The sequence below is a fragment of the Salvelinus fontinalis genome, chromosome 37, assembly GCF_029448725.1.
Source record: "Salvelinus fontinalis isolate EN_2023a chromosome 37, ASM2944872v1, whole genome shotgun sequence".
In the NCBI taxonomy this organism is placed as follows: domain Eukaryota; kingdom Metazoa; phylum Chordata; class Actinopteri; order Salmoniformes; family Salmonidae; genus Salvelinus; species Salvelinus fontinalis.
In genome coordinates, this window is record NC_074701.1 from 17,845,630 (window position 1) to 17,858,420 (window position 12,791).

Here is a 12,791-nt window from a genome sequence, read left to right on the forward strand (position 1 = left end):
ATCTGGAAACAGCTACTTTAAACCTGTGACACCAGGTGGATACAATTAGTTATCAGGTAGAACAGAATACTGCTGGTTCTCTGGATAGTAGGGGTGAATAAGTTATACAAGGATCATGATGGAGGTGTTCAAATATGACAGTTCCAAAGATTAGCCTACTACTGTAGACAGGCATTAACATACTGATGTCAAAATAACTTAACTATCCTCATTAGGCTAACTGTTTTTAATGGTGCCATTTTGACAAGATGTTGGCCTAATTGTTTAACAATTCAAACCGTCCGGCTGGTGGTAGAAAATAAGCCTATTTCTTCCACAGCGCAAATAAAATAAGACGGACAATGCCAAACTGAATTAAAGCAACCTTCAGATAAAACCTCAATTGCTTCTAAAACCAGTGTAAGAGAGATCACAAATGGAAACCAATTTGTAAAAATACACTACCATTCAAAAGTTTGGGGTCACTTAGAAAATGTCCTTGTTGAAAGAAAAGCAAATTTTTTGTCCATTTAAAATAACATCAAATTGATCAGAAATACAGTGTAGACATTGTTAATGTTGTAAATGACTATTGTAGCTGGAAACGGCTGATTTTTAATGGGATATCTACATAGGCGTACAGAGACCCATTATCAGCAACCATCACTCCAGTGCTTCAATGGCACGTTGTGTTTGCTAATCCAAGATTATCATTTTAAAAGGCTAATTGATCATTAGAAAAACCCCTTTTGCAATTATGTTAGCACAGCTGAAAACAGCAGTCATGATTAAAGAAGGAATAAAACTGTCCTTCTTTAGACTAGTTGAGTATCTGGATCATCAGCATTTGTGGGTTTGATTACAGGCTCAAAATGGCCAAAAACAAATAACTTTCTTCTGAAACTCGTCTGTCTATTCTTGTTCTGAGAAATTAAGGATATTCCATGCGAGAAATTGCCATGAAACTGAAGATTTCGTACAACGCTGTGTACTACTCCCTTCACAGAAGAGCGAAAACTGGCTTTAACCAGAGTGGGAGGCCCCGGTGAACAACTGCGCAATAGGACAAGTACATTAGTGTCTACTTTGAGTAATAGATGTCTCACATGTCCTCAACTGACAGCTTCATTAAATAGTACCCGCAAAACACCAGTCTCAACAGTGAAGAGGCAACTCCGGGATGCTGGCCTTCTAGGCAGAGTTGCAAAGAAAAAGCCACCTCAGACTGGCCAATAAAAAGAAAAGATTAAGATGGGCAAAAGAACACAGACACTGGACAGAGGAACTCTGCCTAGAAGGCCAGCATCCCAGAGTCGCCTCTTCACTGTTGATGTTGAGACTGGTGTTTTGCGGGTACTATTTAATGAAGCTGCCATTTGAGGACTTGTGAGGTGTCTGTTTCTCAAACTAGACACTAATGTACTTGTCCTCGTGCTCAGTTGTGCACCAGGGCCTCCCACTACTCTTTCTATTCTGGTTAGAGACAGTTTGCGCTGTTCTGTGAAGGGAGTAGTACACAGAATTGTAAGAGATCTGCAGTTTCTTGGCAATTTCTCGCATGGAATAGCCTTCATGTCTCAGAACAAGAATAGACTGACGAGTTTCAGAAAAAAGTTATTTGTTTCTGGACATTTTGAGCCTGTCATCGAACCCACAAATGCTGATGCTCCAGATACTCAACTAGTCTAAGGAATACCAGTTTTATTGCTTCCTTAAATGAAAACAGTTTTCAGCTATGCTAACATAATTGCAAAAGGGTTTTCTAATGATCAATTACCCTTTTAAAATGATAAACTTGGATTAGCCAACACAACATGCCATTGGAGCACTGGAGTGATGGTTGCTGATAATGGGCCTCTGTACACCTATGTAGATATTCCATAAAAAATCTGCAGTTTCCAGCTACAATAGTCATTTACAACATTAACAATGTCTACACTTTATTTCTGATCAATTTGATGTTATTTTAAATGGACATTTTTTTTGTTGCTTTTCTTTCAAAAACAAGGACATTTCTAAGTGACCACAAACTTTTGAACGATAGTGTATAGTGTATATTCTATGGTACAAGGACAGCTGAATAGGATTATTTTTGATGAATATGGAATTGAATAGCCTAATCAGCCTGCTTCCTGAAAACACTGTTAAGGCTATAAAAGCCTGCATACAGGCATTGGTATGTTACAGACTTTGTAAATAATTTGTTGGAATGGCAGAAACTCAATATATATATATTTTTTTAAAGTGTCACACTTCTGAGAAGCCAAATTTAAAACCAAATAGAATGACACATGTATAGAGGGGGGAAGAAATGCATGTCTGTTGAAATATTACATAAAGGTAAGCATGCACATGATTAAAAGACAGGTATCAATTAGTATGAATAGGTTACATTGATAAAAGTTATTTACAGGGGCATTGACAAAAAAATTGGGATGCTGTCCAATTTGCCAGTACCTTCTACTCACCACTGTTTCTAACATACAGCTCTTCTAACAATGCTGCTCGTAGTGATGACAACCCCATCAAATGGGCATGCTTTTAACCTTGCAGGTAGATGGCCCCAATATGGAAAGAGGACTCCCCACCTGACTGCATTGATTGGGAAGCACGTAATCAGGCTCAGACCAGGGGAGAATTGGCTAGCAGGGTGGGAACACTAATCTGTGGGGTAGTTTTGCTGGTGGGGAGCATACTGATGGGGGACACCTATACAGAGAGGCAGCTGGTTAACCCCAGAGCCCATCTGCAAAGGTGGTGCAGTTATAACAGATTGAAACAAGAAGGATGCCACAGCAATAGTTTAGAGCCATTTGCAGGGGCAAGAAGCCTTTCGTCATTCTCTTGGTAGCCTAACCTGTCTAGAGATGGCTCAGTTTGGGTCCCTCATTGTCAGCAGGAGCAAAGGAAGGTCGAATTCAATTCAATTTCAGTCATGAAATGCACTGAATATTTACTAAGTAGATTATAGTACTTTCAATTCTAACAAATTCACTGGGTAATTTAAAAGGGTAGCCACTTACTGTATGTTGTATCTGAAAAGGGGAAATCACTATTCTGATCTTGGAGGAAGTGATCAATGGAGCAACAGAGGAGATTTCTTGACATGGAAAATAAACTGGCCTCTCACTTCTCCATAAGGCTCACTACAGTCTAAGGAAGGCATGTGAAGAAATGTGAAAAACACCAAGCTGAGGAAATGTCTCAACTCGAATGGATTTCTCCTCATACAAATGCAAAAATAAATGTGGCATATTCATTTTCTTTAATGTTAAGACAAACGTCCACAGAAAGTATATATTTCTCTGACAAGCCAGTTGCTTAAATACTTGCAGAGACAAATAATGAACACTATAGAATTGTTAAAAGAAACATGTTTAGGATGGGTTTTGTACATTGAAAATGATTTCTACGTACCATCTGGAGGCATTTGCTTATCATTAGCTTACTACATCAATACAAAGAAATAGTCTGCCTTGTGCAATGTCTTTATAACACTGACTGTGCCCAACTAAAACAATGGGAAGCCATCCACTGGGCTAATTACCTTTGTCTTAAGTCAATTTCAACAAAGGACATTTATACAATTAAAGTCAAAGACTTGCTGTACACCTCTGTTGATTTCTCCTCCATTTCATTGAATATTTTCATTGCCTCGCTCAGACGCCTGTTGATTCACTGATGTACCGCAAAGCATTGGAACATTGTGATCCTATAGCCTAGGTTGCATTCATATAGCTACCCCAGGGAAATGGTTTCTTTGAACCAAGTCTCTGAAAGTACAGGTTATAGGCTACCCACCAACCTCTCCCAATAAAGTTGGATCTATTGCACGCATGGTACTGCAAGGATGCCAACTCATTACCATGATAGTAGGCAATGAACATCTTGCGTTCCATCATGCGTTCCATCATAAATTATTTATGAGGCCTCCCGGGTGGCGCAGTGGTCTAGAGCACTGCATCGCAGTGCTAACTGCGCCACCAGAGTCTCTGGGTTCGCCCCCAGGCTCTGTCGCAGCCGGCCGCGACCGGGAGGTCCGTGGGGCGACGCACAATTGGGCTAGCGTCGTCCGGGTAAGGGAGGGTTTGGCCGGTAGGGATTTCCTTGTCTCATCGCGCTCCAGCGACTCCTGTGGCGGGCTGGGCGCAGTGCGTGCTAACCAAGGGGGCCAGGTGCACGGTGTTTCCTCCGACACATTGGTGCGGCTGGCTTCCGGGTTGGAGGCGCGCTGTGTTAAAGAAGCAGTGCGGCTTGGTTGGGTTGTGCTTCGGAGGACGCATGACTTTCGACCTTCGTCTCTCCCGAGCCCGTACGGGAGTTGTAGCGATGAGACAAGATAGTAATTACTAGCGATTGGATACCACGAAAATTGGGGAGAAAAGGGGCAAAAAATAAAATAAAATAATAATAATAAATAAATTATTTATGAAAAGGGTGTTTGTCATTATTTTCATACCAGTTTCAAAAAAATTGAAAAGAAGAAAAACAGGACGCCTTCTTATGAAAAACATGTGCCAGCTCATGCACCACTAAAATAACAGAGAGAAGGCTAAACTTCTTTCTAAAAAATTATTTGTCCAAATTGCTGCCCGGACTATAAGCACGCATTGAATGGCGGCTGTTCAGTATGATGTTTGATGAGAATGAAAAATGGTTCAATCTGGCATGCCTACATTAGAGGGGACATTTGAAAAGTAGGATGGGAGGGAAATAGGGTTATAACGCAAAGCAGCATCTTCGCCTTAGCTTTCAGATGGCCTCCGCTCCATTAAGTAATTTCCTTCCAGTTTGCTAAGAGGCTTTTAGTCCATGCTTTCCTCTGATACTCAAGGAAAAATACCACCTGGCTAGCTCTATGATCAGACATGTTTGAGGTGTAAATATATGAGGGACAGTGAAGAACATCAGTAAGATATAGACAAAGAGGCAATGTGAGGTACCATCTACAGGTAACTGCCAAAATAAAGGAAACACTTCAGCAAATCAGGGACACAAAGTATATTGAAAGCAGGTTCTTCCACACAGGTGTGGTTCTGAGTTAATTAAGCAATTAACACCCCATCATGCTTTAAAAAGTTAAAGTATAAAAATGCCCAGTTGCCCATTATTTTGGCTACCATGGCTGGAAGAAGAGATTTCCGTGAGTTTGAAAGAGGGGTCTCAAAGGAGTATAGGGGGTTTAAAAAATGTGTGTCAGTCACCAGATCTCAACCCGGTTGAAAACTTACGGGTGATTCTGGATTGGCGCCTGCGAGAGCATTTTTCACCACCATCAACAAAACACCAAATGATAGAATTTCTCGAGGAAGAATGGTGTGTCATCCCTCCAATAGAGTTCCTGACACTTGTAAAATCTATGCCAAGACGCATTGAAGCTGTTCTGGCTATTAAGACACGCATGTTGGTGTTTACTTTATTTTGTTAGTTACCTGTATTTCCTATGCAAAGGTAAATATCAAATCAGAGCTTATTATTGTAACCTAAATATAGTGTCGGACCAGCACATGGAATCTTTTTGGTCTTTAGGCTAAAGACGTTTCGTCAAAATCTCATATTGAAAACGTATTTCCAGCTATTTTCTACAGCAGGAATATTGTGTACGTTGTAAGACCTTAAAGTATGTCCTGAAAACCTGTCTGTACAAGAAACATACATATTTAAATACATCTTCAAGAAAGGTTCTTCATTGATTTAGATCAGAAATATCAACTAAGGCCTAGTCCGTTGTCGTGATCATAGTCCTCTCCTCAAGTAAGACTCCCTCCCTGCCTACTTTCCTTTGTGGTCTTAAATACACCTCTTCAATGTATTTCAGTTAATCAAGGCTAGGGGAAGCAAGACCAAATTTTCCAAGAAACAAGTTTAGGATGAACAAAGGGTGAGGCAGGCTTCAGGTAGTGGAAAACTGATGAAAAATGGTAGTAAGAAATTTCCCCAACAGCCAATGAGGGCAAGATTCCAATGAGGAACTTATAAACCATCACAAAGGCTAAAACTTTGTGATTACCATAAGATGCCCAGGGTGGGACATGAACATTTTGGTCCACCAGCCACTGTTGTTAGATGGGAAAAAAATCTAATCTGAGTGGCTGGTAGATTTGACGAGCCAAAATATTTTTGCCGTAATTACACCAAAAATCACAAGTACTGGATGAGCATGTTTGTTTCTAAGATAAAAAATAGTACTAGTAAAAAGTAAATGTTGTATATTGCTCAATTCAATTTCAATTTTGTGACCCAAATCTTTTAACCAATATGCTAAAAGATATAATTTAGACAATAGCAAAAACAGATAAACAACTGAACATCAAGAATCAAGTACCTGCCCTGCCACAAAATACTGTGATACAGCTTATTTATTATTATTAGTTCACAGCTCTAATGCTGACATTTTTTACAAGGAGTACATAAGTTGATATTTAGGAGCGCACAAATACCATAAAATTAAACGCTGATTCTCAAATAGCTGCCTGTCCCTTTTAATAGCCTGGCAACAGCACACATTTCAGCAAATAAACGCCAGTTTTAAATAAACATCGGGTCTAAATGAATTGCTTACGAGGTTACCATGAATGTTTACAAGGTTTATTTACATTAAATAATAATAACTGGTAAAAAAAATTGGCCACTGAGAACTTCTAGTTAACTGTCAAAAAGCTTTATTTTTTTTATTTTGAATAGAGGCATACTAAGACAAAAGAAACATGACAGTGTGTAAATGATCACACAGTGCAGGAAATAAAGACATTAAAATGCTGGTAGTGAATGCAGGAATTAAACAATTAACTATAAAAATGAGCAAAAGCTGTGTGCATTAAGGAAATAGACACCTGGCTCAAATGGAAGCCTGTCTTTTAAGCGCCTTTCATTCAGTGATTTAAGCAAATACATGCCTGGGCTATTACTTGCAGCTTAAAGGTACATTTATGAGCACAATTAAATTATTTCGTTTTTTAATGATAAGAAATGACCAAAAGTTCATGAATAAAAGGTTTTTGGAGTGTTCCATGGTCAATCAAGCACAATGTACTCACAAAAATATGAGTCAGTCAGGTGAGACATTTTCAGCTGCCCCTTTAAGGGGAGGGCCTTTTCCGTGGTAATGGCACTCAGTGTCTTTCAGAGGCTGGAATCTCTGTTGTAGAAAACTAACTAATATTGGAAAACAACCTAGCATGCGAACAAAACGATGCAACTAGCCAAGAAGCACAAGGACAGTTAGTAGGTCTTTCAGGTCAATTCGACCAACTTCTACATTTGGGCTTTGGATTAAAAAAATTAAAATTAACTGTTCCCGAATTCTGTTTGACCATCTGCCAACGTGACTGGTGAAAAGGACATTCTTACCTGCCAATGCCAAAATCTACCTGCATTTGGCAGGTGTTCATTTCCCTTGAAAAAGAAAAGGAGCCACACGCAATATTTGAATGACCAACGTTTTGACAGACAAGCTGTCTTCATCAGAGTATAACAAACACTGCGGGTCACTAGTATATATAGTGTCAAAGGACACACAGGTGTCTGTAATCCTGGCCGGGTGTGGCTTGATAACATTGGTTAATTTACAGATATAAATAGAACATATAAAACACAAATGGATAGCATACGATCATAGATACAATTTGGCTACATAGGCCTACAGACATTTACAATGAATAGCAACATCACAAGAATGGCACAAGGTGTTAATTTCCCGCCCTGAAAAGTTCCACGTAAAATGGATCATGAACAATTGCCGCTTTCCATTATAAACTAACCTACATGTACACTCACTAGCCAGTTTATTAAGTACACCCATCTAGTACCGGGTCAGACCCCCCCTTTGCCTCCAGAACAGCCTCAATTATTTGTGACATTCTACAAAGTGTCAGAAAGTTCCACAGGGATGTTGGTCTATGCTGACACGATGGCATCATGCAGTTGCTGCAGATTGGACGCCGGTACATTCATGCTGCTAACAGCCCGTTCCATCTCATCCCAAAGATGCTCTATAGAAATGAGGTCTGGGAACTGCTCATGCCACTCAAGTAAACTGAACTCGCTGTCATGTTCAAGGCGATGTTTTTCCACTCCACAATTATCCAGTGTTGCTGATCGCGTGCCCACTGGAGCCGCATCTTCTTGTTTTCAGCTGATGGAATCCGGTGTGGTCATCTGCTGCAATAGCCCATCCGTGACAAGGATTGACGAGTTGTGCGTTCCCGAGATGTCGTTCTGCGCCATTATTTGTCTGTTTTTGGACCACCTGTTAGCTGGCAAAATTCTTGCCATTCTCCTTCAACCTCTTATCAACGAGCTGTTTTCACTCACAGGACTGCCGCTGAATGGATGTGTTTTGTTCCTCGCACCATTCTCGTAAATTCTAGACACTGCGTGTGAAAAGCCCAGGAGGGTGGCCGTTTCTAAGATACTGGATCCAGCGCGCCGGGCACCGACAATCATACAACACTCATTCGCTTAGGTCACTCGTTTTGCTCATTATGCTGCGTCTTGTCCTTTACAGAGATGTACATAGGTATACTCCTTTGTTATGTTGACAGGCAGGCCTATGGGCTACCATTTTATGTTCAAACTCAAAACATACAATATAAGCCTATATGCCTACATCTAATGTCCTTCCACACATGTCACCAAGAGCAGATAGAGGCTGAATTCAGACTACAATATGGTTCTAAAGTCCTGCCTTTAGCCGGAATCAGAGAAAGCCGATTCCACACCACAGCTGGATGTTGGCCATGCCTATTTTCACACCCTGGTGAAGAAAAGATGGCTGAAAGGCACCCTCTTCCCAATTCACCCCTGTTAAAAGGCCTCTGAGATGGAGGCATATCACAGATGGATGGTGACTCCATTAACTGTTCCTTGAAATAATAACATGGGGATATGATTTCTCTACATGTTCTCTTTCATATAAACCTGTATTAATTACTTTGGCCGCTGCTGAAGAATACATCAAAGGCCCATTTCATCAGTGTTTAAATATATTGTTTTTACTTTAAATTTATGAATCTGAGCTGCAAAAAGAAACTATTAGCTAAGAACGCTAGTTAGAAATTTAGCAAGACTAAATTCTATGCAGACAGGTATTTTGTACTGACAAGCAAAAGTCATTACAAGCTCCAGTTTAATTGATAAGGCTGGTCATAATTTGTTATTAATCTGAGTACGTTGATAATACTAACGTTAGTCAAATTTTCCAAATTGCTGATGGCTAGGCTACATCTTGGGAGCCAATTTCATTCCTACAATCCGGTGCCTTTTGGACCTCAAACTTCTGGGAGGGAAAAATTATATATTTTTCTTTTTTGGTATTCTATCAGAAAAATGGACATGTTTGACTTTCAGAAAAACATATTGGCTCACTCAGGCAGTTAAATCCCTGTTAGGTGTATAATCACATACAGTCACTGCATAATCCTAACATGGTGGAACCTAACAAGGTGGAAATGTGGAGCCTAAATTATCCATAGCTCTGTGGGTGATTATTAAGATAGCATAATGAATTTGATAAATTTTCTCTATATTTTAGCCTAAGAGGGTGGAAATGTATGAGAGACTAGCATCATGAAACATGAAAAAAACAACAGCATCATTTTCTCAACAAAAATGACACTTCCTGAATGTGATGTCATTGTGGAAAGGGGCTGTTTTCTTAAAAGGAGAATTAATACAAACTAAAAGGGTGGAAAGTGATATTAGGGACTCAGAACATGTTAAATACAATATTCATGAACAAAATGTTTTTTGATGAGAGATTTTAATATGTTGTATTATTTGATGGCTTTTATTTCATGTAGAAGTTGATTTTATTTTTTTTATTTTATTTTACCGTTATTTTACCAGGTAAGTTGACTGAGAACACGTTCTCATTTGCAGCAACGACCTGGGGAATAGTTACAGGGGAGAGGAGGGGGATGAATGAGCCAATTGTAAACTGGGGATTATTAGGTGACCATGATGGTTTGAGGGCCAGATTGGGAATTTAGCCAGGACACCGGGGTTAACACCCCTACTCTTACGATAAGTGCCATGGGATCTTTAATGACCTCAGAGAGTCAGGACACCCGTTTAAAGTCCCATCCGAAAGACGGCACCCTACACACAGGGCAGTGTCCCCAATCACTGCCCTGGGGCATTGGGATATTTTATTAGACCAGAGGAAAGAGTGCCTCCTACTGGCCCTCCAATACCAGATGAATAACATCCTTGGACATGGATAAAAAAACACTTACATCCAATGAAAACAAATAAAGTTCATAAAATATTTTTGTGTTAACGTAAAGGACACCTGAAATTGTATTTGAATCTTTTTAGAATCCACATTTTACACAAAATAAGGGGGACATGAAAGGCACTGCACATATTTTAGAATGGGGCATCGACTGGCTATTAGTTTTACTCTTTGCAATGTCAGTCAAACATGTTTAAAAATATGTATGTAAATTATAGCAAGGATAGGGAACGAATCGATGAAAAATGAATGCATGCATGACACATCCTCTCCTGCAGCCTCTCACGTGATTACGTCACATGAGTAGGAAAATCAACCCATCTGTTACTATTCATGTCTTCCTATAAATCATTTCCACACCACAAGTCCACAACCCAATACAATTAGCTAGCTAACTAGATAGTTACAATTTCCAAGAAATGTAGCAAAATCGAAGGCTGCAGTGTATTTAAAAAAAAGTAGCTAAAGCCGTTGAATGCGTGACACTATATATTTCGATACCGTTTCACGGTTATTCAGTCAGGAACAGTCAGCTGACGGTAGTTGAACTTGCTTAAACTAGTTCGCATAACGCTTGATTTAGTCCAACAGGGTACATAGCTTTATACATATGCATGTAACTATTATTAAACACTGATTACAGAATTGCATATAACATCCAAACAAAGATGATTTAGACTTTTGCAAAACAGCTCCGCGTACTGTACTGGTTTGCTAATGCTAACAATTGGGCCCATAAGCTAATGTTAGCTTGCTAACTAGTCATTTCACTCCTTTTCGCATTTTGCTTATGTCGCCTACAGTGATAGTCGGTCAAGTTTTATATTGGATATTTCACAGACACTGTGCGTTTTTGTTTTCTCGCTAATGTTACCAAGCTATGGAAAAATCAACATTTGTTCTGGCTAGGTACGTACTCAGCCTTGGTTGTGAGATGTAGTTTCTGGTCACAGCCTGTGTGTGTGTCCTTGCCGCAGCAGGTCCGTTGATGTCCATTGTCCTGTTTCCCACCAATGTTGCCATGGTTAAATTAACGAAACTCAGTGGTTACCTGCTACGTTACAGTGTGCTGCTAGCTGTGAGGCTATTAAATGACACTGCGCTGGCGGCTAGTCATATGACTTTGGAATCCGGATGTTTGGGTTTCCACTAGTTACTACAAACGCAAAGTCAAAATTGTCTATAGCAAAAATGAATTAAATAAATGGCTTATTGGTCTTATTTGAAGGTTAGGATTATGTATACGGGTTATCATTGTCGTTAGGTTTAAAATCCAGATGTTGTGAAGATTAATTGTATAAATAGACGGGGTTTATGACTTTGTGGCTGTGGTAATTAGTGACGACGGGATGTTTGAGTGTACAGGAAGAGTCAGTTGGATGCGCACGCCGCTGTTTATCAATTAGATGCGCACGCCTCAGCACTATCATCTTTCTGAGTGTACAGTGAATATGGGATAGCCTACAAGACCGATCCTATGCTATGTAATCATATTTACACGACTCTCAACCGATTAATTGGAGGAAATAGGTGAACATTTTCACACACACACTTAATAGATTTCATAATGCCTAATGAAAATGTGATTATCTAGGTTGTCTTTCAAAGCACATGTGGGGATTGCATTTCAGGTAGCCTAATCTAGAGATGGACTTTCTCCCAGCATGTCCGCCTTTTGGTTATAGTGGTACTTGTATATTGAGGGCCTACAGTTTTAAAGGTCCTTGAAAGTAGGCTACTTCAGTTAGAATACCTGAACAGGGCTACAAAAGGCTCAAATTGGATGACTTCTCACACTGCCAGTGGTCCGGTAAAACCTATTTCAGCGTCTATTATCGAAGAAAATGTTTTTTATTTTAACTTTTGAACTCATGAAGTTGTGTGGTTTCAGGTACGCTATTAGCAAATTATGAGAGAATAGCAGTATGCAATTCCCACTGGAATCTCATAACTGAAAATCGTGACTTCTCACTTTATAATTTAGTTGAATGGAATTTCTGGCAAAAGAGAGGTGCTTTGTCTGAAATCTTGCATTGTATTCCACATAGCTTATTGCTACCCTACAGCACATTGGTATACTGTACGATATAGTGATCTGTTACAATCGGTGATCTGCTTGTGCATCGTGACCTTCTTTTGAGCAACAGTAGTAGCCTACTGGCTCCAGATTGCTGAAATCACATGTGCCTCACACTCACACAATGTCCTGGTGAGTGCATTATCACTTATTTTGAGTGATAGGGAAAAAAACGGCACTGGTCCTGTCTCACTTGAAGCAGCACGTCCAGCACAATAGGTTGTAAGCGAATGTTTGAAGATGGTTTTGAACTGGTGCCCCCTACCCAACTGACACACACACATACACACCAGCTCTCTGATGGCAGAAAAAGCACTACAGATTGAAGTGGGTAAGCGCTGCAGTGGTGAAGCTGACGACACAACCCATTCCCGTAGTCCCTGGAGAGCCTATCCAAATGTTTCAGACTGCATGCAAAAAATAGCAAATTAATGCTACTGAAGGGCTCCCGCCCACAGGAGCACTGCCCTCATTTTAAAAATATCAGCTTTTGTCCTGAGT

General features: G+C 39.9%; 1 protein-coding gene across 1 annotated transcript in view; it reads right to left on the minus strand.

The window, feature by feature from the left end:
* Window positions 1-11,495, minus strand: part of LOC129836283 (V-type proton ATPase subunit B, brain isoform-like) — a 44,954-nt gene extending 33,459 nt beyond the window's left edge. The window contains exon 1 of the mRNA XM_055902230.1: window positions 11,131-11,495. Coding sequence (XP_055758205.1) covers window positions 11,131-11,236 — 106 coding nt within the window. The 5' untranslated portion in view covers window positions 11,237-11,495. The remainder of the gene's footprint in view (window positions 1-11,130) is intronic.
* Between the last annotated feature and the right edge of the window lie 1,296 nt (window positions 11,496-12,791).